Source organism: Mustela nigripes, chromosome 2 (genome assembly GCF_022355385.1).
Source record: "Mustela nigripes isolate SB6536 chromosome 2, MUSNIG.SB6536, whole genome shotgun sequence".
Lineage (NCBI taxonomy): Eukaryota > Metazoa > Chordata > Mammalia > Carnivora > Mustelidae > Mustela > Mustela nigripes.
This window is the reverse complement of record NC_081558.1, coordinates 14,850,379-14,873,181: the sequence shown is the minus strand read 5'-3', so window position 1 is coordinate 14,873,181 and position 22,803 is coordinate 14,850,379. Positions and strand designations below refer to the sequence as shown.

Here is a 22,803-nt window from a genome sequence, read left to right as displayed (position 1 = left end):
GGGACTCGATCCCAGGACCCTGAGATCATGACCTGAGCCGAAGGCAGCGGCTTAACCCACTGAGCCACCCAGGCGCCCTCTTAGGTCAACTCTTATAATAAAACACAGTGGGTCACTGGCAAGAAATGCTCCCCAAATTTACAAGAACACAGGCCAAAAGAAGCACCAGAAGGGAGGAGAACATGAAGACAAGGCCCTGTGTCAGCCCCCATGGGGATGGACACTCCCACCATCACCCTGGGTGCTGCCTGGGGTGGTGGGTGTCTTGCAGAGGACAGAGGCTGGTTATCAGGTAAAAGAAACATCTCTGTGCCCCCACCCATTCAGTGCAGCAGCCTAAGGAGGGCCAGTGTGTCCTGGAGTTTGTTATTTGTACTTGGGAGGGCCTGCCCCAAGGTCAGGGCTCCTGCTGAGCACCCATCCTTCTTGGCTAGGCCCGAGGTACTCACAGCGAGCTGGAAGAGCAGGCGGCAGTGCCAGTATGGAGTCTGCTGTGAGATCTGGATCGCTTTCCGCAGCAGTGGCTTTGCTGCGTCTACGGAATTCTGAAAGGAAGCAGTCAAGTTTGGGAAGGAAAAAACAAGCCGGAGAGCAAGCTGGATTCCTTATGGAACAGCTGCAGCACCAGAAGGCCACTCCTGTTCACGCTCACCAAAGGATTTGTGGGTTGCCAATTTACTTTATTAATAAAAGAGAAGATTTTATTGGACTCAGTGGCTGAGAAGTTTTTGCATTACTCTTAAAATAACTTCACATTCAACTAAACTGAAAGTAGCTTTAGCCCTAAGTCTTGAACAGTCAAATTAGACAACAAATTGCCATCTTTCCTGTTCTGCAACCAGAGAGAGGGGCCAGGGATATGAAGCAGGCACTCCCTGCTTCCCAGGGAGCCTCATGTGTGGCTGCTTAAAGAAAGGAAAGGTGATTTTCAGCTATGCTTGAGATTAGGAACCAGGTTAAGGCGGCTTATGGATTTGTTTAGAAATGAATCGCCCAGAACCTAGGAACACAGCTATTTTTCAACAGTCTTTGATGGAAAGATTTTGCTGGCCTTCATAGCAAGTGATGACCCATGGATGCTCTATTCCAGGGCATGGGAGGTAAAAAAGGGGAAGTAGTAAAAGCCAGAAGGGAGCCCACTTCTGAGAGCCCCAATCTGCCGTTGTGCCTTTGCCACAGGGAGAGTCACTTTGCTTTCAGAAACCTTCATGTGCTCTTACCTCTTGACAGTATAACTCAGACAAGAGACTTGCTGCTTCAAATTTAACATCTTCAAACTGTTGGATCTAATAACACCCAGTTAAGGAAGCAGAGACATGGCAAAGAGATCAGTTCAAAAGGGCCACAACTTGGAGATCTTACACGGTAGAGGCTGGTGGGACAGGAGCACCCCTGCCTGCTCTGATATGTCAAGTTCCCACCTACTCTTCTAGCAACTTCTATGTCTGGTGCCAGCTGGGTGCAGAGCTAGATGACAGGGCACAGGCAGGAGCATGGCTGGTACCCAGGGACAGGATGCTGGTCTGTAAGGGGAGCCACATCCAAGAAGGCATTCTTCAGCTGAGGCAAAGCCTAAAACTTTGGGGTGCTTCACGGGGGCATTCAAATTTACATCAAAATCTTTGCTTCCGACCTCCGGCTCCCGCAATGGAGCTTTCTTTAACAGATATGGTACCAATAAGAAAAGGATACTTGCTGCGATATCAACCACTGAAAAGAAAAAGAAAAAAGGATTAATTCTCAGCCAAATACTGGATGCCCGCTTACTGGCCCACTTCAGGGTTTACACAGGATGTCCTATCACCAAAAGCTGCAGGTGTTCAGTTAAGTGGGAAGATGGACTGCTTGGCCAGAAAGGGTGGGCTCACTTTCCCTGCAATCCCATCACCAGAGTGCACCTGGGGGAGACAGAATGAGTACCTGTGGGATTCCTTACAGACAGGAGTTTTCTGTCCTGCTAGCCCCCCAAGTCAGATTCAGAGCCCCCTCCTATCACAGCAGAGATGCTTCAGGAGGACAAGTGCTGAGAGCCCCCGTGTACCACTCACTGCAGTACATGGACAGTCAGCAAATCATGACACAGGAATCAATTGCAACTGGAGAGTGGATCGGGAGGTGTCAGTCCTTCCTGGAGAAATGACATTTAAAAGATGTTTGGAATTGAGCAAAGCTAGCCTCAGAGTGGAGGTGGGAGTGCTCTGAGAAGGACTGCTGTGGGTAAATATGGCCAGATGGTGGCAGGGATGGCTCTAAGACCCTGTCCTACCCTCTGCCGGCATACACATCAGCACCGGGTTCAAATAACATGCTCCCACTTGGGGACGGCTGTGCCCTGCAGCTCCACGTTTCAACAGGAGGTGATGGTCAGGACGTTATGGGCCAGTCCACCACATGAGGTACACCAAGCATGCTCTGTCAGACCACCTAAAACCCAAGCATACGCCAGACACTGTTCTGGCCCATCCACTCGGCCTACAGACATTCACAGAGCCTTGCCAATTGCTGGCAGGAAGATCTGGAGCTGAACAGAAGACCCTGACTCACCATGCTCTGTGGGAGAACAGTGTGTGTGTGGGGTATGATACTTGGGGTTGGGCCTTGAAAGGCGAGGGTGTAGAAAGAGAGGGGGGCAGTTGTCCCTAGGCAAAGAGGGAGTAGGAGGTACTCGGGGCAGAGGAAAGCCCAAGAAAAAGGCAGAGGTCCAGGAAGGTTTGGTTGGAAGGCCTGATGGATCTCTGTGCCATGCATGTGGGAGCACTACCGATGGGTGAGAATGCCCCAATATCACTTCCAGGGCCTTTCTTAGAAGCATAAAACAGAAGCACCCTATCAGATCTGGGTTTTAAAAGTACCTAGAGGTAGCAAAGAGAATGTGAAGGGAGGAAGAGGGGCCGTGGGGCTGCTGGTCTTAGGGCTAGAGATGCCTCTGGGCCAAGGGTGAATGGTGGCTCAGAAAGTCATAGAGGCAGCGAGAGCCTTAGAGCTGCCAGAGATCAGCTGCCTGCAAAACATAGGTGGGCCAGGAGGGGACGCTGTGGGAGAGGGAGAGAGAAACAGAGCTCAAAACCTCCACACCATGGGGCTCCTGACAGACACACACAAACGTGCACACATGCAGGGCCCAGGCAAAAGGCACTCTGCAGCCTGCCTAAATGTCCTCTCCCAAAGCCCCACTGTGTCAGGGACAGGAGGGGTTCAGGGTCCCCGGGGCGGGGGGGGGTGGAGCAGGACCAGGTTCAACTACATGGGTGATGTTAATGGAGCCCGTAAATAGAGAAGTCAGGGTGTGCTTTCTTTTCTTTTCTTTTTTTCCTTTAAGATTTTACTTATTTGACAGAGAGAGAGAGATCACAAGTAGGCAGAGAGGTAGGCAGAGAAGAAGGCTCCCCGCTGAGCAGAGAGCCCGACTCGGGGCTCGATCCCAGGACCCTGGGCCGGAGGCAGAGGCTTTAACCCACTGAGCCACCCAGGCACCCCAGTGTGTGCTTTTCTACTGAAACCACCCATCCCCACAGTGAAGTTCAGTTCAGGGAGAGAAGCTCCCAAAGACCGCCAGCTGGAAGAAGGGAAACCAGTGGAGGAAACTGTGTGACTGGAGATAGGGTTGGGCCGGGAGAGCTGCAAGACTGGTCCTGTGTCAGGGCAAGTCAGTCACTTTCCCAGGACTGTCAGTCAGACAGACAAAAGACTTCACTTCTGTATCTTTGTAACACCTGCAACATAAATACACAAACGAGAAATATGGACACATCAGAAAATATATCTCACAATTAGATACATAGAACACTTTACCTAAGGTGACTACTTTATTCAAAGTTGCCACCTGATCTGTACGGTTTTACTGCGCAACGCTAAAAAATAGCTTTAATGTCTCCTTCTTCCTGATGGGAAAGAAGCCAAAGCGAAAGCTCACCACTACTGGGCAGCCTGCAGCTGCGGGGCAAGGATACAAACTAACCCTCGAGAAGTTCCTGGGGTTACCTTGGGGTTCTCAGGGGAAGTAAGGGTCACCACAGTGCCAGCACAAGCCCTGGGGGGTGGTGGGCTTGAATGAGCCCATCTCTCATGCCCGGAAGACCATCAAGGCTTCTTGTGCCTCAAAATCAAAATAATTGTTTTTAAAATCAGGTTTTTAAAACCACCAAAATGTGCAGAAATAGTTATTAACCACAACTCCTTTCGGATGCAAGCACAGCACTTACGAAGCCAGCCTGCCTCCTTCTGCTGTGTGACCTTGACTATGAGAAAGCCCCTGTCAGCAGCAAGTTGGAAGTGGTCCCTACCTCATGGGTTTGTTTGGGGATGCAATGAGATAGTGTCCCTCAGAAGGCCACACGCGGAGCCTGGCATGTAGAAGGTGACAATAATACTTCCATGATTTCCAAGCAGGAACAGGAAGAAATCAGGGGTTGGAGGGGAGGCAGAGGGGTGAGTTGGTGGAACCGTGAAGGGATGGTTCCTAGACAGATTTCACATCCTGAAGTCAGGGGAGGCTCAGATAGTTAGTGAAGAAAATAGAAATGAAAACAGGAGGAAGCACGGATCACTCTTCCCTGAAAATGCTTAATGCCAAGTTCTGCAGATGCAGCTTCTGCACAAGGTTTTGCTCCCAGCGATGGGGCATGGAATTTGGCAGGACATGATGCTGAGCAATTAAAGATCTGCTCCAGCCACACCTGTCGATGAAAGGCCCAGAACTCGGCCCTTTCGGGCTTTCAGAGGAGAAAGGGAAGCATTTAATCACTTGCTGAGAAAGTAAACCAGAGATTCTCAGGTTAAATCTGGAAGAGGAATTAAAAAGCATCTGGATGGCACAGTTGGGAGCTGCTTTCTAAGTCAGGGAGCAAAACCACCACTGATAAGCAGCTCCATTCCAAACCCAAAGAGAAAGCAAACGTGGCACCAACAAGGATAACGCCGTCAAAGAAACAAGTGTATAAAGGAAGACAACCTGGATTATAGAAAATTGAGAACAATTCACTGCAGCAAAGTAGCGCTTCCTCCTCTGTGGCTTTCAAATTCGCGAAGTCTAAGATGATGATGCATCTAAGATGATGATGCATTTTCTAGGCCAAGGGATCAAGAGGAATGTGATCAAAAGTTTAGTTAACAGGGTATAGATACACATCTTAGTACAGACACTCAGGTTCTCTTGATTCCACGGAGGACGTGCAAATGACTACAACGGAACTGTCTGCTGGAACCACAGTGTGAAAATAAGGCAAGAGAAGACTGAAAATGCACACAGACACAGGTATGCAGCAAGAGAAAAACCAAGGTAAAACAAAATGAAAAGGAACACGATATGAAAGAAGCTACAGAAGACAGCTTCACAAATTCTCTAGCCAAGAGATTTCTGAGTAAAGCGACATCTCTTACAACCATGAACTATTTACTCCAGGAGTCCCAGAGCAGCCAAGAATTCTGATGATACACACACACCATTGCCAAAACCATAATCTAAAAGGAGAGACTCTCAGGTGGAGCGTCCAGCCATGCGCCACAATAGCTACTGAGTTGCTGAGCAGACCCCGGGAATGAAGAAGCCAGCAGGCGATCCAAAGGCCTACAGAGGCAGGAACCAGAGAGACCAACAGCTTTGACCTCAGAGAAAGCTGCTGAGCCAACGGAGAAATATCCTTCATAACTCTGATAGAAACACTTAACAGATAATTCTTTCAAAGTTGGTAGAACTGATGAAACTGATTGGTAAGTATAAAGATTATTCTTTTTTTTTTTTTTAAGATTTTATTTATTTGAGAGAGAGAGAGAGAGTGAGCGAGAGAGGGGCACAAGGGCGGGGAGGTGCAGAGGGAGAGGGAGAAGCAGACTCCCCATTAAGCAGGGACCCTGATATGGGGCTTGATCCTGGGAATCCAGGATAATGACCTGAGCGGAAAGCAGAAGCTTAACCAACTGAGCCATCCAGGCACACCCCAAATATATTATATACTTTAATATATTCCTTCTACAATGTTTACAAATGTGGCTGAGGCAGTTAGACACTGACAGAAGGCAAACAGAGGGTAAATAATCAAGCCTTATATGTAAAAAAGTGGTTACTGGGGCACCTGGTTGGCTCAGTGGGTTAAGCCTCTGCCTTCGGCTCAGGTCATGATCCCAGGGTCCTGGGATTCAGCCCCGCATCAGGCTCTCTGCTCAGTAGGGAGCCTGCTTCCCCCCTCCCTCTCTGCCTGCCTCTCTACCTACTTGTGATTTCTCTCTGTGTGTCAAATAAATAAATTAAAAAAAAAAAAAGTGCTTACTAAGGAGGCTGGGGATTGCTCAAGAGAGAAAAACAAAAGACGTGAAAATAACAGGGAAGCCAAATGTGATACTAAGTTCAGAGACCCATTAAAAGTTTTACCTAGAACACTCATAAGTTACAGAAAATTAGTTCAGAAAAGAACAGCACAAGGAATGATCCAGGAGAAAATAGTCACAAAACACTTAAGAATCACTTACGTAAAAAAAAAAAAAAAAAAAAAAAAAAAAATGCAGAACATGCAACTATTGATTTCACATCGTGAGATTAGCGTCCCATGTTGGAGGTAGAGTTTATTTAAAAGAAAAAAAACTGCTTTTTGATACTTTAGTTTGGCTCCCTAAAAAGAAATTGGAACCTTTTTGGCCATTTGCTCTTCAGGACTAGAAACAAAACACTTCTAAAAGTAGAACATATTAAGAATTTTTTTGTTGAGCGAGTGTGGGAAAGGAACCAATAAAAGTTGAAAGCAGCCTGATTGGGGGAAAATCAAAAGACTAATAAAGAATGAAGATTCAAGAAACATATTTGTGTTGCAACACAATGGAAGATTACATACAATTGCAGAAGAAAAACAGCACTGAGAACAGCACTTTAACTGAAATCTGGACAAATTCCTAGCTGTGGATGCAACTGACAGAAAGGAAGGGATTTCCAAGTATAACATTAGTGTGAGTGCAGAGGGGACCTTGTGGCTCTGTGGGAAACCCCGCAAGATTCAAGGTTCTGTAAAATCAAGGGAAGACATTTCACAAGCATAAGAGATTAAATTATGGGTCCAAAAGCCCAGCGGCTACAAAGAAGCAATCTGAGGCATGGCTGCTTCCGAACTCCACAGCACCGGGTGGGCAAAATGGGACAATATACACAGCAAATAGGAACCACTGCTAGAAAAAGACTGAATAACCCTCAAGATGAGGGAGGGGAGGGAAGGATATGTTGTGAATCCAGAGAAGGGAGAGATTCAGAACCACTCTTTACTGAAGGCACAGGGCTACCGGGCCAGAGCAGTCAGCCTCCAGCATGCCCACACCCAGGAGAGTCTGGAGCTTCATCTGATCTCTCCCTCATCACTGCCTAGGAGAGACTGTACACCAACTGGTCACAGCTCAGGCATTCCTTGGGATCGACCTGACACCTTGAGTCATTTTCCAGGTTCGCTTTCTCCATCCCATTCAGGCCTCCTCAAGTGTCACTCTTACAAATAGATTTCACTACCTTTGCCAAAAAAAAGCACCATCTTTTCACCCTGGACCATATTTTCCATGGTTCTTCTATCATGGCTTTCCCTTTTACTACATATTTAGTATTTGTCTCTTTCACATGAAAACATAAGCTCACGCTCACATTAACAGGGACTATTTTAGTCATCACTGATCTACAGCACCTAGAATAGAGCTTAGCACCTGGTATGAGCTGAATAAGTATCTGCTGAATGAATGAAAGGGATAAAAAAATTCATAAAAACAATAATGACTTATTGTCTAGGCATTGAAGCTGGAGATCCTGAGCCCAGGTTTGAGCCACTTTTGTTAATAACTTGATGTGTAGCTTTAGGCAAATCACTTTATCTCTCGGGACCCCTACTGCCTCACTCCTAAAACAAGGAAGGTGATCAAGCAAGGACTAAAGACCCCTTCCAACTCTACATTCTGCAAAACAAACATTTGATATCCTCCCAAAGGCAACTCACTACTGGCCACAGGTGGGTTGGGATTTACCTCAGATCAATACATTTCAAAAACTTAAGTTGATTCTTTTTAAGGAATCAGTTAAGTCAAATAAAGCTGGATAAATGGCAAATGGGGGCCTGGTCTGATGGGAGCACAATGTTGCTGTGACAAGAAACAACACCAAGGGCAGAAGGGTCACAATGACAGCCACTTTCCCACATCCTTTGAAGCACCAAGATCCCACAAGTCAAGTTGGGGGAGATGGGGTCTCTCTTCTGAAGGGGAGAGAGGAATGAATGACTGGAGGAGGAGAAGTCACCAGGGATACAGAGAGAGCAGGGGCTTGGAGATCATCCCCCATTCCACCCCACCGAACCAAGTGGTCCTGGAACCTAGGCCCCCGTCAGTCCTGCCTTAGAGGATTTTAACCTCTTCTCTCTGAGCCTCACTCAGCCCGTCGCCTGTGACACCATGCATCAGTGATTGGGGCACAATACCCTCCAGACACTTAACAGACTTCCAGGTCCAGGGAGAGAAGCCCTTCTTAGATTTCCTGAGAGCTCAAACTTCAGATTCTCAAGGGATGCTTGTACTGTCACCCTGACCCTCTCCTATTCTGAGTCACGTCAGGAGGGAGCGTTGAGGCTGAAGGTCCAGGGGCTGAGCCCTGAGGAGCTGGAAGCTGCAGATCCCACTGGCCGATCTGGTGGCCTTCCCTAAGGCGCCAACAGATGATATGCTCCTGAAATCCTGAAGAATCTGGGGACCTTGTTGCTCCTGACAAGAGACAACTCTCGAGTACCCTGAGCGGGGTCCTGGTACCCTGCCTGTCACCAAAGACATTAAGTAAGGTACAGAGAGAGGCCCTTGGGGTCCCTGAGAGGCTGGCGGTTTCGGGGTCCTGCTGCCCATGCCGAAGTCGCGCCCCAGGTCCCCGAAGAGAGGCCAGGCGGCCCCTGCCCGCTGGGGTCGCAGTGTGTCAGGCCAGGCCCCGAAAAGAGCCCGCGCCTCCTCCCTCGCGGCCGGGTCCGCGCTCACCGCCTTCTCCAGGTGGCTGCGCGCCTGCTCGCTGTTCTTGGTGTGGTGGTAGAGCACGGAACCGAGCTGCAAGTGCGTGCGGGCCTCGATGCGCTGCGGGGGCTTGAAGGGGAACACGGCCTGCAGGCAGTGCACACACAAGCGGATCTTGGGAGGGCTGGAAGTTCGGAAGTGCTCGGCGAAGCCCAGAAGCGCCAGGTACCACGACTCGGCCGCCTCCGCCTGCGCTGCCTGGGCCGCCGCCGCCTGGGCCGCCGCCGCCGCTTGAGCCGCCATTTTGGCCTCCACAACAACAAGCCGCCGCCACAGGGAGGCGGAAGCAGGCGCGCGGGGCGGGGCCGGGGAAACCCTTCTCACGTCTCTCGCGATAGCTGCCTAATAAAGCATTCTGGAACATGTAGTTCGTCTTTGGAGTGGCCGCGGCTCCGGGGAAGTGTGCGAAAAGTCAGTGCCCTGTGGTCCACGAGACTGAGAAAAGACATTGCAAATCGACTGGGGTTTGTTTTTCTTGGGAAACGACCCCAGGTATCAACTCAGTGGCCGGACTTTCTTGGGGGACCGGACTACATCTCCCATCAGGCCATGCGCACTATAACTAGCCTTTTCAAGTGGAACCGGAGCATTGTGGGATTGTATGAGTCTCAAGATGGACAACCGGGATGTTGCAGGTAACAGCCCCCGCCTCCCTTGAAGCGCCCTCCTGGGTCAGCGGGGCTACGCGTCGCGGTTTTGTCTTCCCATCGGGTCTGCCCGGACCCACGGGCTCCTCGCCTCAGTCCCTAGGGCGTCCCAAAGCGGAGGCTTATGCATCTTCCCCGTCTCCCGAGACCCCAGACCCAGTTGCTGCCCCCACCGCCGGGTTTGCTGTGGGCGCCTGGTGTTCCATAAAGGCCGCCCCTGGGTCGGTCCTGTTCTCCCTTTCCCGAACAATCGCCTTCAGGACTGTTCAGAGCTCTGTTCCGCGAAACAGCAGCAATTTTGGGCTGTCCTGCGCCCCTCTGTTCGTAGCAACCGTGGTCTGGCATGTGTCCACTTGGCGAAAAAGCTGCTTTTTGGAACTGCTCTAGCACCGTCTCTACACACTTTCTCGGTCTTTTGAGCCCCCACTTTACCACAAGTCTTGCCCTTCCCTCTCTCCTAGCCCTAGCGGTCCCCCGCCCTCAAGACTGGGATGCATTCATTCAGCAAATACTGTGCTAGGCCCTATGCTAGGCGCTGGGAATGCAGTGGTAATGCAAAAGGGTCCTACTTTCCTGAAGGTTATTTTCTACTGGGCCGTCAGACAATGCACCCAGAGGAAGTATTTACAAAGACACAGGTTATAATGATGTGAGAGAATGGGGGTGGAGGCTGCTGATATTGGGTGGTGAAGGAAGGCCTTTTAGGCAGAGGCATTTGAGATGAGAAGATGGCAGCTATGGGAAGGCCGGGAGGGCAGAGCTCTGCCCTCCCGGCCTTCCCACACAGAGGGGTGACAGCCAGTGCAAAGTCTTTGGGCTGTGACAGGCTTGTCATTTTGAAGAATGTCAAGAATGAAGTGGAAGTGAGGAGGGGAGTCTCTTCTGACAGGGCCCTGAAAATCAACTTTCAGAATTTGGATTTTAGTCTGAGTCCCATGAGGAACCCTTGAGGTGTCTTCTCACCTTCATCTGAAGACACCATCATCCTCCAAGACACCATCCAAGCCTCCTCGTTGGTCTTCTTGCTGCCACCGTGCACTCTACAATTAGTATCCAGAATTATCTTTAAAATACTGTTTGTCAGCTTAATACTCCTCTGTTCCTCCATAGAGCCCTTAAAGTAAAACCTAGACTCCTCCATCTTGCACCCCACACTTCCATTCCTTAAACAGTGTGCTCTGGCCACAGAGGGCCCTTGCTGGTCCTTGCATATACCAGGCTTCTTTTTGCCTTAGGTTTTTTGTGTTTTTTTTTTTTTAAGATTTTAAAAATTTATTTGACAGAGAGAGACACAGAGAGAGAGGTAACACAAGCAGGGGGAGTGGGAGAGGGAGAAGCAGGCTTCCTGCTGAGTGGGGAGCCTGATGCGGAGTTCGATTCCAGGACCCTGGGATCATGACCTGAGCTGAAGGCCGCCGCTTAACTACTGGGCTACCTAGCGCCTCATGCTTTAGGTTTTTGCAACTGCTTATTCTGCCCAGATAGCTTCCCAGGTGGCTTTTCAGGAGGCTGGCCCTTTATCTTCTGGTTCAACTTAAATGTCTTCTCTTCTATCAGTTATTTTCTGGCTGCCCTAGCTGTATAGGTGCTCATCTATCATTCTTCTAATCCCTTTTTTTGGTTTCTAGCAAAGAGCTCTTACTACAATTTTACTGCAGCTTTTTGGATGTAAGTCTATTGCCTTCTTTGCCCAAGGTGAGACCCACATTGGCAGAGATCCCTTCTCTGGTTGGTTGAGCTGAGCACCTGGTACATTAGCTAAGTAAATATTCATGGAATAAATCAAGAAGTTGACATTTGAATGTCAGTTGGTGCAGGCAGCCACAACTGGGCTGCTCCTGTAGCAGCCGCTATGCATGTATGTGGAGCAAAGATGATTTCTGATCTGAGTTTTTCTCCTCAGGAAAGGCTAACCGGTGGTTTGGGGTTGCTCCTCCCAAGTCCGGAAAAATGAACATGAACATCCTTCACCAGGAGGAGCTCATTGCACAGAAGAAACGTGAAATTGAAGCCAAAATGGAGCAGAAAGCCAAGCAGAATCAGGTGGTCATCAGCCCTCAGCCCCCACATCCTGGCGAGTAAGTTCCCCCTGCAGCTGGGCTGGGGTATTAGAGGGTCACTGGCAGAGGGTTTTGTGTTCAAGGGCAGTCTGGGTATTCTAGCACCTGGCCACAACCTGGTGATGCAAGGAGTGACACAGATGCTCTGTTTCAGAAGGCTCAGGTGGCAAGAGAGAAACTGGTGTCGTGTGGGAGCTCAGAGGATGGCCTGCCTATATTCACCAGTTATTTACTGCTGACCAGCTGTGGGCTAGGGCCCAGGGATGTAGCACGGAACAAAACCCCAGACTCCCATCTCTACCCTTTTGGGGCTCATGGTCTACTAACGAAGAGGGTGCCAGGTCTACCCCAGAGCTGCCAATGGGTATCATGAGGCAGTGTGTTCCCCGGTGCAGGAGCCACTGTGGGGGCACAGCAGAGGCTCTCCGTTCTCAGAGCCAGCCCACTGAGGAAGCAGGGAAAGACCTATCTAGTAGAAGACAGGAAGGAAAGAGAGCCCTTGTGTGTCAGGTGGCTCAAGCTGTTGCATCAAAGTGGTTGTTTCATAGCCAAGCAGGAGGAGGAGAAATGCTCAGGGCACCCAAGAGTTTTGAGCAGGGGTGGTGTAATTAGGATGACGAGATCCAAGAATTTTAGGGTGGAGATTGACAGTCAGAGAGACAGGCCCCTTCCTCTGGGGTCTGAAGCATGGAGTATGTTAAACCCTCTACAGAGCTGTCTCAGCTTCCACCTTTTCTAAGAATCTGTGGCACGTCATTGAGGGCAGGACTTAGACCTTATTCCTAACGGCAACCCAGAGCCTAGGATCTCCAAGGCATTTATGAATGTGGGGACTGAGCAGAGTCGCGCAGCGGAAGCGTGCTGGGCCCATGAATGTGGGGACTGGATATGGAGTGATCCGTCAGTCAGTGGGCTTGTGGCTCTTACCCTAGGGTTATAGAAGGACTTGCACAAGATGGGAGAGATCTATAGACATGCTTCCAAGTAGGTCTCCTGGAAGCAGCTGGATCCCAGCACCAGCATCAGGCAGGTGGATGCATGATACAGTTAGCTTTGGAAATAAGGTTATTTCTTTAACTCTAAAAGCCTAGAACAACAAGTGTTAGAATTTCTCACTGAAGAAATAAACATTCAAGTTGCCTCAAGGCAACCATTTTGCTAACCCTAACCCTACCCCGTGTCTTTGCTTTGTTTCACAAAGTTATGATCCATTTCATGTGCTACTTCCCCCTCACCTTTTTATTTTATTTATATTTAAGAGATTTTATTTATTTATTTGACAGAGAGAGACACGGTGAGAGAGGGAACGCAAGCAGAAGGAGTGGGAGAGGGAGAAGCCGGCTTCCTGCCGAGCAGGGAGCTCAATGTGGGGCTTGATCCCAGGATTCTGGGCTCATGACCTGAGCTGAAAGCAGACACTTAATGACTGAGCCACCCAGGCATCCCATACCCCTCAACTTTTTTAAGGAAAACCTTTCCCTGGATCGCAACTCTTTAGAACCATTATAGTTTTTAAGTTTTATTCTTACTAAGATATAATTAATATGTCATAAAGGTGGTCTTTTTTTTTTTTTTTAAGATTTTATTTATTTATTTGACAGATGGATCACAAGTAGGCAGAGAGGCAGGCAGAGAGAAGAAGGAAGGCAGGCTCCCTGCTGAGCAGAGAGCGCGATGCGGGGCTCGATCCCAGGACCCTGGGATCATGATCTGAGCTGAAGGCAGAGGCTTTAATCCACTGAGCCACCTAGGTGCCCCTGGTCTTTTAAACTATACAATTTAGTGATTTTTTGGTAAATTCACGATGTCATGCAACCATCACCAATATGTAGTTCTAGAACATTTGTGTCATCCCAAAAGGAAACTCAGTATCCATTTGCATTGACTCCCTATTTCCTCCTTCCCCGGCCCATGCCAGCCCCTAATTTACCATCTTTATGGATTGATCTGTCCTACATATTTTAAACATTTGGCCTTTTATGTCTGGCTTCTTTCACTGGACAGGATGCTTTCAAGGTTTACTTTTTAGAAAGCGTCAGGACTTCATTCCTTTTCATGGCCAAGTAATATTCTGCTGTGTGGATGGATCATGTGTTGTTTATCCTTTTATCAGGAGCCAGAATTTTTAAAGGCTGCGTAATATCTCTTACCACCTGTTAATGGGTGGTTTTCAAGTGGGATTCATTTGCTGCTTGCTGCTGCCCTGAGGTGTTTTCTTGTCTTTCATTGTCTCCACCTTCTTTCCATCCCTCTTGAGGGAGATATTCATAGTATGAGGACAAGGGCAGGGTCAGCAGAACCTTCTCCTTTGTATGGGGGAAAAAAAATTTTTACAGGGGTACCTGGGTGGTGCAGTCCATTGAGTGTCCAACTCTTGGTTTTGACTCAGGTTGTGGGTGATCTCAGGGTTGTGGGATCAAGCCCCACGTCGGGCTCCATGCTTGGCACGGAGTCCACTTGATACACTCTCTCCCTCTCCTTCTTTTTTTTTTTTTTTTTAAAGATTTTATTTATTTATTTGTCAGAGAGAGAGAGAGCAAGAGCGAGCACAGGCAGAGAGGCAGGCAGAGTCAGAGGGAGAAGCAGGCTCCCTGCGGAGCAAGGAGCCCGATGTGGGACTCGATCCCAGGACGCTGGGATCATGACCTGAGCCGAAGGCAGCCGCTCAACCAACTGAGCCACCCAGGCGTCCCTCTCCCTCTCCTTCTGTCCTTCCCTGCTGTGCTTGTGTGGGCTCTTTCTCTCTCTAAAAAATAAATAAATCTTGGGATGCTGGGTGGCTCAGTCAGTTAAGTGTCTGCCTTCGGCTTAGGTCATGATCCCAGAGTCCTGGGATCCAACCCTGTGTCGGGCTCCCTGCTCAGCTGGGAGTCTCCTTCTCCCTCTGCCTACTCTCTTTGTCTGACAAATAAATAAAATCTTAAAAAAAAATAAATCTTCAAAAAAAAAAAAAAACCCCACACAACTTTACGTATATGTGGCAGACTTTATGGAAACTGAAGGAGAGGAAAACGAGGCAAAACCAAAATGAATTTTAACGCTGCAACCCAGAAACAGTGCTGTTAGCATTTTGTTGGGTTTTTTTCCTTTTTTTTTTTTTTTTTTTTTTTTTTTAAGATTTGTGAGAGAGAGAGCAACAGAGCATGAGCAAAGGGGAGGGGCGGAGGGAGGAGCAGGCTCCCGGTGAGCAGGGACCCCAAAGGCAGATGCTTAACTGACTGAGCTACCCAGACACCCATCAATGGGTTTTTCTTTCTTTCAAGATTTTATTTATTTATTTGACAGAGAGAGACATAGTGAGAGAGGGAACATAAGCTTGGGGAGAGGGAGAGGGAGAAGCAGCATTCCTGCTGAGCAGGTGGCCTGATGTGGGGCTCAGTTCTAGGACCCTGGGATCATGACTTGAGCCAAAGGCAGATTCTTGATGACTGAGCCACCCAGGCACCTCTTGATGTTTTTTCCTAACAATTTTTTTTTTTTTTTTAATTTGACATAGTTGGGGAGGAGAGAGTAAGCACAAGCAGGCAGAATGGCAGACAGGGGAGGAGACTTCCCGCTGAGCAAGGAGCCGGATGTGGGACTCTGTCCCAAGGCAGCTGCTTAACCAACTAAGCCACCCAAGCGCCCCTAACAATTTTAATTCAGATTTTTTTTTTACATAAATAAGGCTGTATTGTAGTTGTTGTCTGGTTTTCTTTGGGGGTGGCATTGGAAGGGTAGGGGGAGATGGGGAGGGAGAGAAAGAATCGTAAGCAGGCTCCGTGCTCAGTACAGAGAATGATGTCGGGCTCAGTCTCACCCTGAGATGATGACCTAAGTAGCAGTCAAAAGTGGGATTCTTGGGGCGCCTGGGTGGCTCAGTGGATTAAGCCGCTGCCTTTGGCTCAGGTCATGATCTCAGGGTCCTGGGATCGAGTCCCGCATCGGGCTCTCTGCTTGGCAGGGAGCCTGCTTCCCCCTCTCTCTCTGCCTGCCTCTCTGTGATCTCTCTCTCTGTCAAATAAATAAAATCTTTAAAAAAAAAAGTTTTAAAAAGAAATTTTAAAAAAAGGAAAGAAAGAGTGGGATTCTTAACCACCCCTGTAGTTTTATATCCTGCTTTTTTTTTTTTTTTTTTTCATTTAAAGTTGCACTTTATTGCTTTATCTCTAGAATTTTTGGTTTTCAGGGCTGCTTCATCTGCCCAATGGAAGTCCTGTGATTTATTTAACTAGTGCTACTTGTTTCCATTTTTAATTCATTATAACAGATTTTAAAAGAATAAGACTTTTTAGAATTTTACAATTTTTAGAAGAATAAAACTTAATTTTGAAGGAAAAACTCTAGGCCTGTGGGCTCCCTGAGCCTTTACCAATTATTGGATGTGTCACTGTAACAATAATGATAATTGTGTTATAATAATAAAATATGTAATATATAACAGTTACACAAGTATTAGTAATTTAATAACTAATAACAAAAGTTAGAGGGTTGTGTGGCCTTGAAAGCAACATATATGAGCAATTTCTGAGGTTTGGGCAGAGTGGTATGTTATAGTAGAAACCGGAAGAAATACGATATATACTATGATTGTAGCCTTATTTCCTTCTGTTTCTAATTAGGGGACAAATAAAAGAAATACACTAAAGAGTTAGTAGTGGCTGTTCTGAGGGAAGAGACTCTTCTGGATGTTTCCCTTTGCTTTCCATTTTCCTATGTTCCTGTTTGTTCCATAATAAGCCTCCCTCACCTTTATGATCAGGAAAAATGAATTTGAATTAAACATTTAGGCTCCTGCGTTTGTTTTATTGCTGACTTGTTGAAAATAGATGTTTAAGCATAACTTTGCAAACAAAAGAGAGTGTAAAAATAGTAAGAATACAAAATTCCCCTTTAATTCTTCTACCAAATGATTGCTTTGGGTGTTTTGGTGTGCACCGGTGATACCCACAGAAGTGCCATTTGGCTCAGGCCCCGAACTGCAGTGACGTGGGTATAGACGCATAGGCCCTGCCTTGGAAATCTCTGATATCTAGCCGAGAAGACAGACATGGGAGCCAGGAACAGCCCAAATAGTTAACAAGGATGCAGGTGCTATGCGGGCGGGGCAGGTGCTTCTGAGCTGTCAATATAGATAGTATCGCTTTGACTGGAGCAACATTATTCCATTTTACTATGAAGGCTGCTCTGTGCACTTAGTAGTCCCCACTCTCTGGGGGAGGGTTTTAGGTCCCACTAGGTAAGAATGTGGGTTGGGTGTGGGGCTGAGATGGGAGAGACAGACCCCTGCCCCTCCTCTGTGGCTCACCATCTCTGTCCTCTGTCTTGGGTCTAGAATTGCGAATGCACACAACTCTTCCATTTCCAACAAGTTTGCTAATGATGGCAGCTTCTTGCAGCAGTTTCTGAAGTTGCAGAAGGCGCAGACCAGCACAGGTGAGTGCCCTCACCCATTTCCTGAGTCTCCCTCTGCTGTGACTCGTCCTGCTGGCTCTCTCCTCTGAGGGTCCCTAGGCATCACAGTAATAGCAGGCCCTGCCTCACACTTATTCCTCTGATCCCGTATTGATTGGGATGAATTCTGTTCATCCTACAGTACCTGACCAAGGGGAGAGCTTAGACCCATCCTTCAAGGTGCTTACCCTAAAGGAACAGAGACAGATAAGCCAGGTTTCAGTCCAGCGGGTAGGGGCCTGACTAAAAACGCCCTGGGTGTTGGGGAATGTCATGGAAAAGATGTGCCCTCCAGTTGGCCAGTGAGCTGGACCCTGGCTGGCACTCAGCGGCCCCTTGCCTCCTCCCCTGTGCTTGAAATGCGGGCTCCCCTTGTTTTTCCCACTCCTGGAAGCTACTCCAAGCACATAGTCTTGAGAGAGTGCTGTGGTATTGAGAACATCTGTGAGTATATGTGACTGAACCCACTTGAGGTCTCTATAAACTTTCAAGATTTGGTGGGCGGGTGCAGGGATCCATTCATGTTGCTGCCGCCCAAGACAAGCCTCATATGCAAGTTCCTTTTGCTTATTACAGCTACTTACAAGCCTGGAGTGGCCTTCCTTTTTCTGTGGTCTCTTCCTGCTCTCTGAGTATAGGGGCCAATTTCAGATTACACCAGGGAAACTCCCCTGAGGATTACAGACCAACATTAGGTCTGTGGGATCACATCATGGGTTAGGGCAGCAACTTAGGTTTAGGGATGGGACCCCATCCCTAGGTGGGAGGGCCACCTGGTCTATGGGAGCTCCATGGGACATGTGAGGTGTGAGAATCCCTCACTACAGGGAGTCCCCCCATATCTGTGGTTGTACAGTTTACCAGTCAGCTTAATTTTTTTAAATTTTTATTTATTTTTATTTCAGAGAGAGCATGCAGGAATAGAGGGGAGGAGCTGAGCAGGGAGCCCTACACGGGGCCCTGAGATCATGACCTGAGCTGAAGGCAGATTTTATTTATTCATTAGAGAGAGTGGGTGAGGCAGAGGGAGAAGCAGACTCCGCACTGATCCCTGAGATCATGACCTGAGCTGAAGGCAGATTTTATTTATTCATTAGAGGGAGTGGGTGAGGCAGAGGGAGAAGCAGACTCCGCACTGAGTAGGGAGCCTAATGTGGGGCTCAATCCTAGGACCCTGGGATTGTGACCTGAGCTAAAAGCCATTGCTTAACTGATGGAGCCACCCAGATGCCCCCTAATTTTGTTTTTTATAAAAGATTCATTTATTTTAGAGAGAGTGCCTGCATGGGTGGGGGTAGGGAAAGAGGGAGATAGAATCTGAAGCAGACTCCCCGCCGAGTGGGTAGCCTGTAGTGACACCAGATTTCAAGATCCTGAGATCATGACCTGAGCCAAAATCAAGAGTCGGATCATTAACTGACTGAACCATCCAGGTGCCCCCTCAGTCAGCTTACTTTTAGTGTAAGAAAGTTGCTGGCAAAACAGCTGACCTTCAGTCTTTGTCAGTCTTTCTAGGAAATAGCTAAGAAACCTAACCTAACTAACCTAAGACGAAATCATCCACAGAGAGGGAGGGAGAATTTCAGCCCTTCACTGAAGGATCTTGGGCCAGAAGCTGTGTTTGAAAAGCCCCGAGTAGGCTGTCTCCAGCTTGCCACTGGCAGGAGGAATGGTCATGGCCAGGTGTGGGGATTCAGGCCTGACCCAGCGGAGGTGGCACATCCTTGGGCGCAAATGTTAGGGAGTCTTCTGCCAGAGCTGCTGCCTGCAGAGCCCAGCCTTTCTGTTCCAGGCTGAGTGACCGTGACAAGTCATTCTTCTCTGAGCCTTAGTGTCCTCTTCTATAAAATGAGGATGGTGTCCTCTCTTGGTGCCCACCCCCCTGCCAGTCACCATGCTGGAAGCCAAGGACTCAGCCCTACTTAATGCACTCATGCCTACGTGTTAGGAGAGAAGATGGGGAAATGTGCGTCTCAGACCTTGAGCATGGGTGTCTTTCTTTCTATGCCAAGATGCCCCACCTAGCACGCCCAGCGCTCCCACTCGAGTCCCCCCACGTACTGGGAAGAGGCCCCCGCTCATCAGCAGCCCGCCAGGCCAGGTGAAGAACTATGTGCATGCCAAGCAGCTGCCCGTGGCCAGCCGCCCAAGTGTCTTCCAGTCTCCTGATGAGGATGAGGAGGAAGACTACGAGCAGTGGCTGGAGATCAAAGGTAGGGTGCGGGAGCTGCCACCTTACTTTGACCACTGCCCTCCAGCTCCGTGGGTGGGACCCGTGGTCAGTGGGGAAGGTGTGGCTAGTGGGGGGGAGGCACCAGCCCCCCAGGCTGAGCTGAGGGTCAGCATGGGACCCTCCAGGCTTGGGGGGAGAGAAGAAAGGGTGTGGGGAGCAGTGAAAGGGAAGTGTGGAGGGGCTATAGACTGTGGACTTTGTTCTGGGAGCCGTGGGAACCATCCTCCACCCATGTGGGCTGGTCTGCAGCCAGGGCTGTGGCCTTCTCAGAGGAGGGTTCAGTTATGTCTCTCCTTGTCCCAACATGAGAGGATGAGCTTCCCTGCTTGCCCTGTCTGGGTGTGTGCTTTCTGAGCCCTCTGAGAACCACACGCCTCTTCTCTTCATGGGTTGTTGTCCCCACCAGTTTGGGCCAGAGGTGCAAGCCCACAGGTTGGAGGACATGCTCTCCTGTCCAGGGGAAGGATGGTCATTTTTCTTGGAAAGCCAGTCTAGGCCATATATTGTAGGAGGGCGGTGCGGTGCGATGGCAGCACTCCCACTGTGTCTGACTCCATCTGCATTCGGAATGAGGCTTCAGTGCCTCCTGAGCTGTGTGGAGGCCTGGGCCATCTCTGCCCCAGCCAGGCTGACAGATTGAAGGAACCATATAGTTATACTGTGACAGCCTTCAGACTTGTTACTCTCAGGGAGGGTGCTGGCTTGTGGCCATGCATCTGAGCAGATCAGGGGCCATTCATTGTCAGGATGGAGCCAGGGAGGGGGCTCTTTCCTGAGGCATCACGGCAGCTCTGACAGCACCCTGCTAGGAAGCAGTGCTTTGCAGGGAGCAGTGAGTGTCTCAAGGTCATTGAGGCCTCTTACGGGTTGCTATTGATGTGGCTTCGGAAAAGCACCTGTGCCTGTAAATGGCAAGCAGGTCAGTGTCATGACCAGGCAGTCAGGAAGAGTGTAAGGATAGGGGGAAAGGTGGCTACAGAAAGTCCTTGGGATCTCTTGAGGGTCCTCCTCAGGCTCCAGGTCCCTGATCTCCCATCCCGCAGCTTCCTGGCAGCCAAAGCAATAAGAGGAATAAGTCTGGCTGCAGGTTTGGTGTCTAGCCCCTTGCTGAGAGTAGTGAACATTCCTAGGCAGCGGCAGGGAGAAATTTCTTCTGGGAGTTCTCATAAAAGGAACAGGAGCTATAAATTGGCGGAGAGATGCCTCGGGAACAGGCCAGCAATAAAATACAAAAACAAGTTCCACGCGGATCAAAGGGGAAGCTAATAAAACTACAAAAAGAACATTTCTGTAGCTCTGTTCACTGTAAAGACCCTGAGGTAATGATTAAGCCTGTTGCTGTGAGCGCCCCTGGCACCCAGATGGTGGTCTGGAAACACTTCCTCCCTCATGGACACCAGGACTTCTTGGAGAAATGGCTGGCTCTAGGTCTGGTCAGGAAGTGTATGAGATGACCCTGGAGCACCTTGTCCCAGCAGATAGCGAGGAGGCCATCAGAGACTCCTGGGGTCAGGCCCAAAGGCCTCGGGAGCCAGCTTGAAGAGGCTCTACCAGCCGCAGAGGGGACAATTGAGCTTCTGTGATGACGTTAATTGCAATGGATTGAAACCCAGCTGATATGTTTAAAATGGATTGAAACTCACTCAATGTGTTTAAGTCAGAGTTTGTAATGATACTTTAAAAAGGAATCTGTCATCTTTGAAGGGTGACAGGAAACCAGTTTGTTAAACTGAACCCTGGTGAATAAAAAGAATGAAGCATTTCAGAAAAAGGGGGAGACTGGCTATGTTTTCTCACGTCTCTCTCCAAGCATGGGCATCAGCCTGGTCTCCCAGAGGCTCCCACACTTCTCTCCCGCCCAGTGTGTCTCACGAAGACTGTTTAGACGGCCTCCCCCCTCGTCACAGTGCTTTGTGCTTGGACCCAGGACACCCGACAACCTCCCGCATTTCACCCTCTTCTCCCCCACCCCTCTGTCGTTGTGGTCCATAGAGAGAGTGTGCCTGTTGACTGTGGGGTGTGTGAGTTGAACCCCAGTACTGACAGCCTCCTTAAAGTTTCACCCCCAGAGGGAGCCGAGACTCGGAAAGTGATAGAGAAATTGGCCCGCTTTGTGGCAGAAGGAGGCCCCGAGTTAGAAAAAGTAGCTATGGAGAACTACAAGGATAACCCGGCGTTTTCGTAAGTATTTCTGGGCGGGGAAGGCCACCACTACTTAATATTCTTGACACACAGTAGTACGTTCACTCTTGTAAAACCCTGCTGGTTACTGAGGCTAGTCGGGGCTGGGGGCTTGCTCGTGTGGGCCAGACTGGTCTGAGTTTCCAAGTACTTACTCACACCAGAGGCCACAGGGGCTCCGGTATGATGCGGAGGCTTAGTCTTAGGACCCATCAAGGTGTCTCTGCTCACCAGACTGCTTTTGTTTTGTTTTTGTTTTTAATGTTTTTAAGATTTTATTTATTTGAGAGAGCACAAGTGGGCAGAGGGGCAGAGGGAGAGGGAGAAACAGACTCCCTGCTGGGCAGGGAGCCCGACGTGGGGCTCCATCCCAGGACTCTGGGATCATGACCTGAGCCGAAGGCAGGTGCTTAACCGACTGAGCCACCCAGGCACCCCACCAGCTTGCTTTTGTACAACATTCTTCAGAAGCTGCTTGGGTCACCCCATCCCTCTGCTCACCATTCTGTCTGTTTTTCGGAACTTCTCCCCAGGTTTTTGCATGATAAGAATAGCAGGGAATTCCTCTACTACAGAAAGAAGGTGGCTGAGATAAGAAAGGAGGCACAAAAGTTGCAGGCATCCTCTCAGAAAGGTAAGTGGGTGGAGGGGGTGGGAGGTTCTGGGAAGATGTGTGGACAGATCACATCCCATTTGGAAATGGGGTTCTGGGAGGCTCTGGTGCATGGGGTGGTGCCTAGGGCCCAGGTCTGTGCCCTCTCAGGCAGCCAGGGTCACGCTGGGGATGGCATTGCCCCCTTCACCAGTGGTGGGCGGTGAGTAAGAGTCTGAGGGCCAAGGTCAAGGTCATTGTTATGTTCAAGAACACTGCTCTGTGCATGTATAGGGTGCAAAGGGGTGGAATGCTTATCTGTTGGTTCTTGGTCATTTAAATAAATGTTAATGAGCTCCTGCTGCCTCTCTGGCACAGAGGACATAAAGACAAATGTGTCTGTCACTTGGGGAGGGGGATTGAGGACAGCCAGGATCTTGGCTGGTGAGCTCCTGCTGGGGTATGTATCAGGGGACGGGGAGATGCTAGCTGGTCTCCAGCCATCATGAAGTAAAATCCCAGCCAGATTGTGGTGGGTGGCAGGTGCACTGATGTTCAGGCCAAACACAGGCCACAGAGGTCAATATGTTTGTCTGTCTCCCGCCACCCTCTGTCCTCCTGCGTCTTCTCCCCAGGAGAGGAGGGCCA

The 22,803-nt window shown here is 49.2% G+C and overlaps 2 protein-coding genes across 3 annotated transcripts in view; one reads left to right on the top strand and one right to left on the bottom strand.

Annotated features, from left to right (window-relative positions):
• The window catches only part of MAU2 (MAU2 sister chromatid cohesion factor), a 26,094-nt gene extending 16,797 nt beyond the window's left edge, over positions 1-9,297 (bottom strand). For both annotated transcript variants that reach the window (XM_059389512.1, XM_059389513.1), the window contains exons 1-4: positions 8,977-9,297; positions 1,693-1,710; positions 1,221-1,286; positions 450-545 (exon numbers count right to left, since the gene is read on the bottom strand). In XM_059389512.1, coding sequence (XP_059245495.1) covers positions 450-545; positions 1,221-1,286; positions 1,693-1,710; positions 8,977-9,252 — 456 coding nt within the window. In that variant the 5' untranslated portion in view covers positions 9,253-9,297. The remainder of the gene's footprint in view (positions 1-449; positions 546-1,220; positions 1,287-1,692; positions 1,711-8,976) is intronic.
• A 274-nt stretch (positions 9,298-9,571) lies between these two features.
• SUGP1 (SURP and G-patch domain containing 1) overlaps positions 9,572-22,803 on the top strand; it is a 32,211-nt gene continuing 18,979 nt past the window's right edge. The window contains exons 1-6 of the mRNA XM_059389510.1: positions 9,572-9,644; positions 11,560-11,734; positions 17,031-17,131; positions 19,162-19,362; positions 21,440-21,563; positions 22,097-22,197. Of these exons, the coding sequence (XP_059245493.1) occupies positions 9,611-9,644; positions 11,560-11,734; positions 17,031-17,131; positions 19,162-19,362; positions 21,440-21,563; positions 22,097-22,197 (736 nt within the window). The 5' untranslated portion in view covers positions 9,572-9,610. The remainder of the gene's footprint in view (positions 9,645-11,559; positions 11,735-17,030; positions 17,132-19,161; positions 19,363-21,439; positions 21,564-22,096; positions 22,198-22,803) is intronic.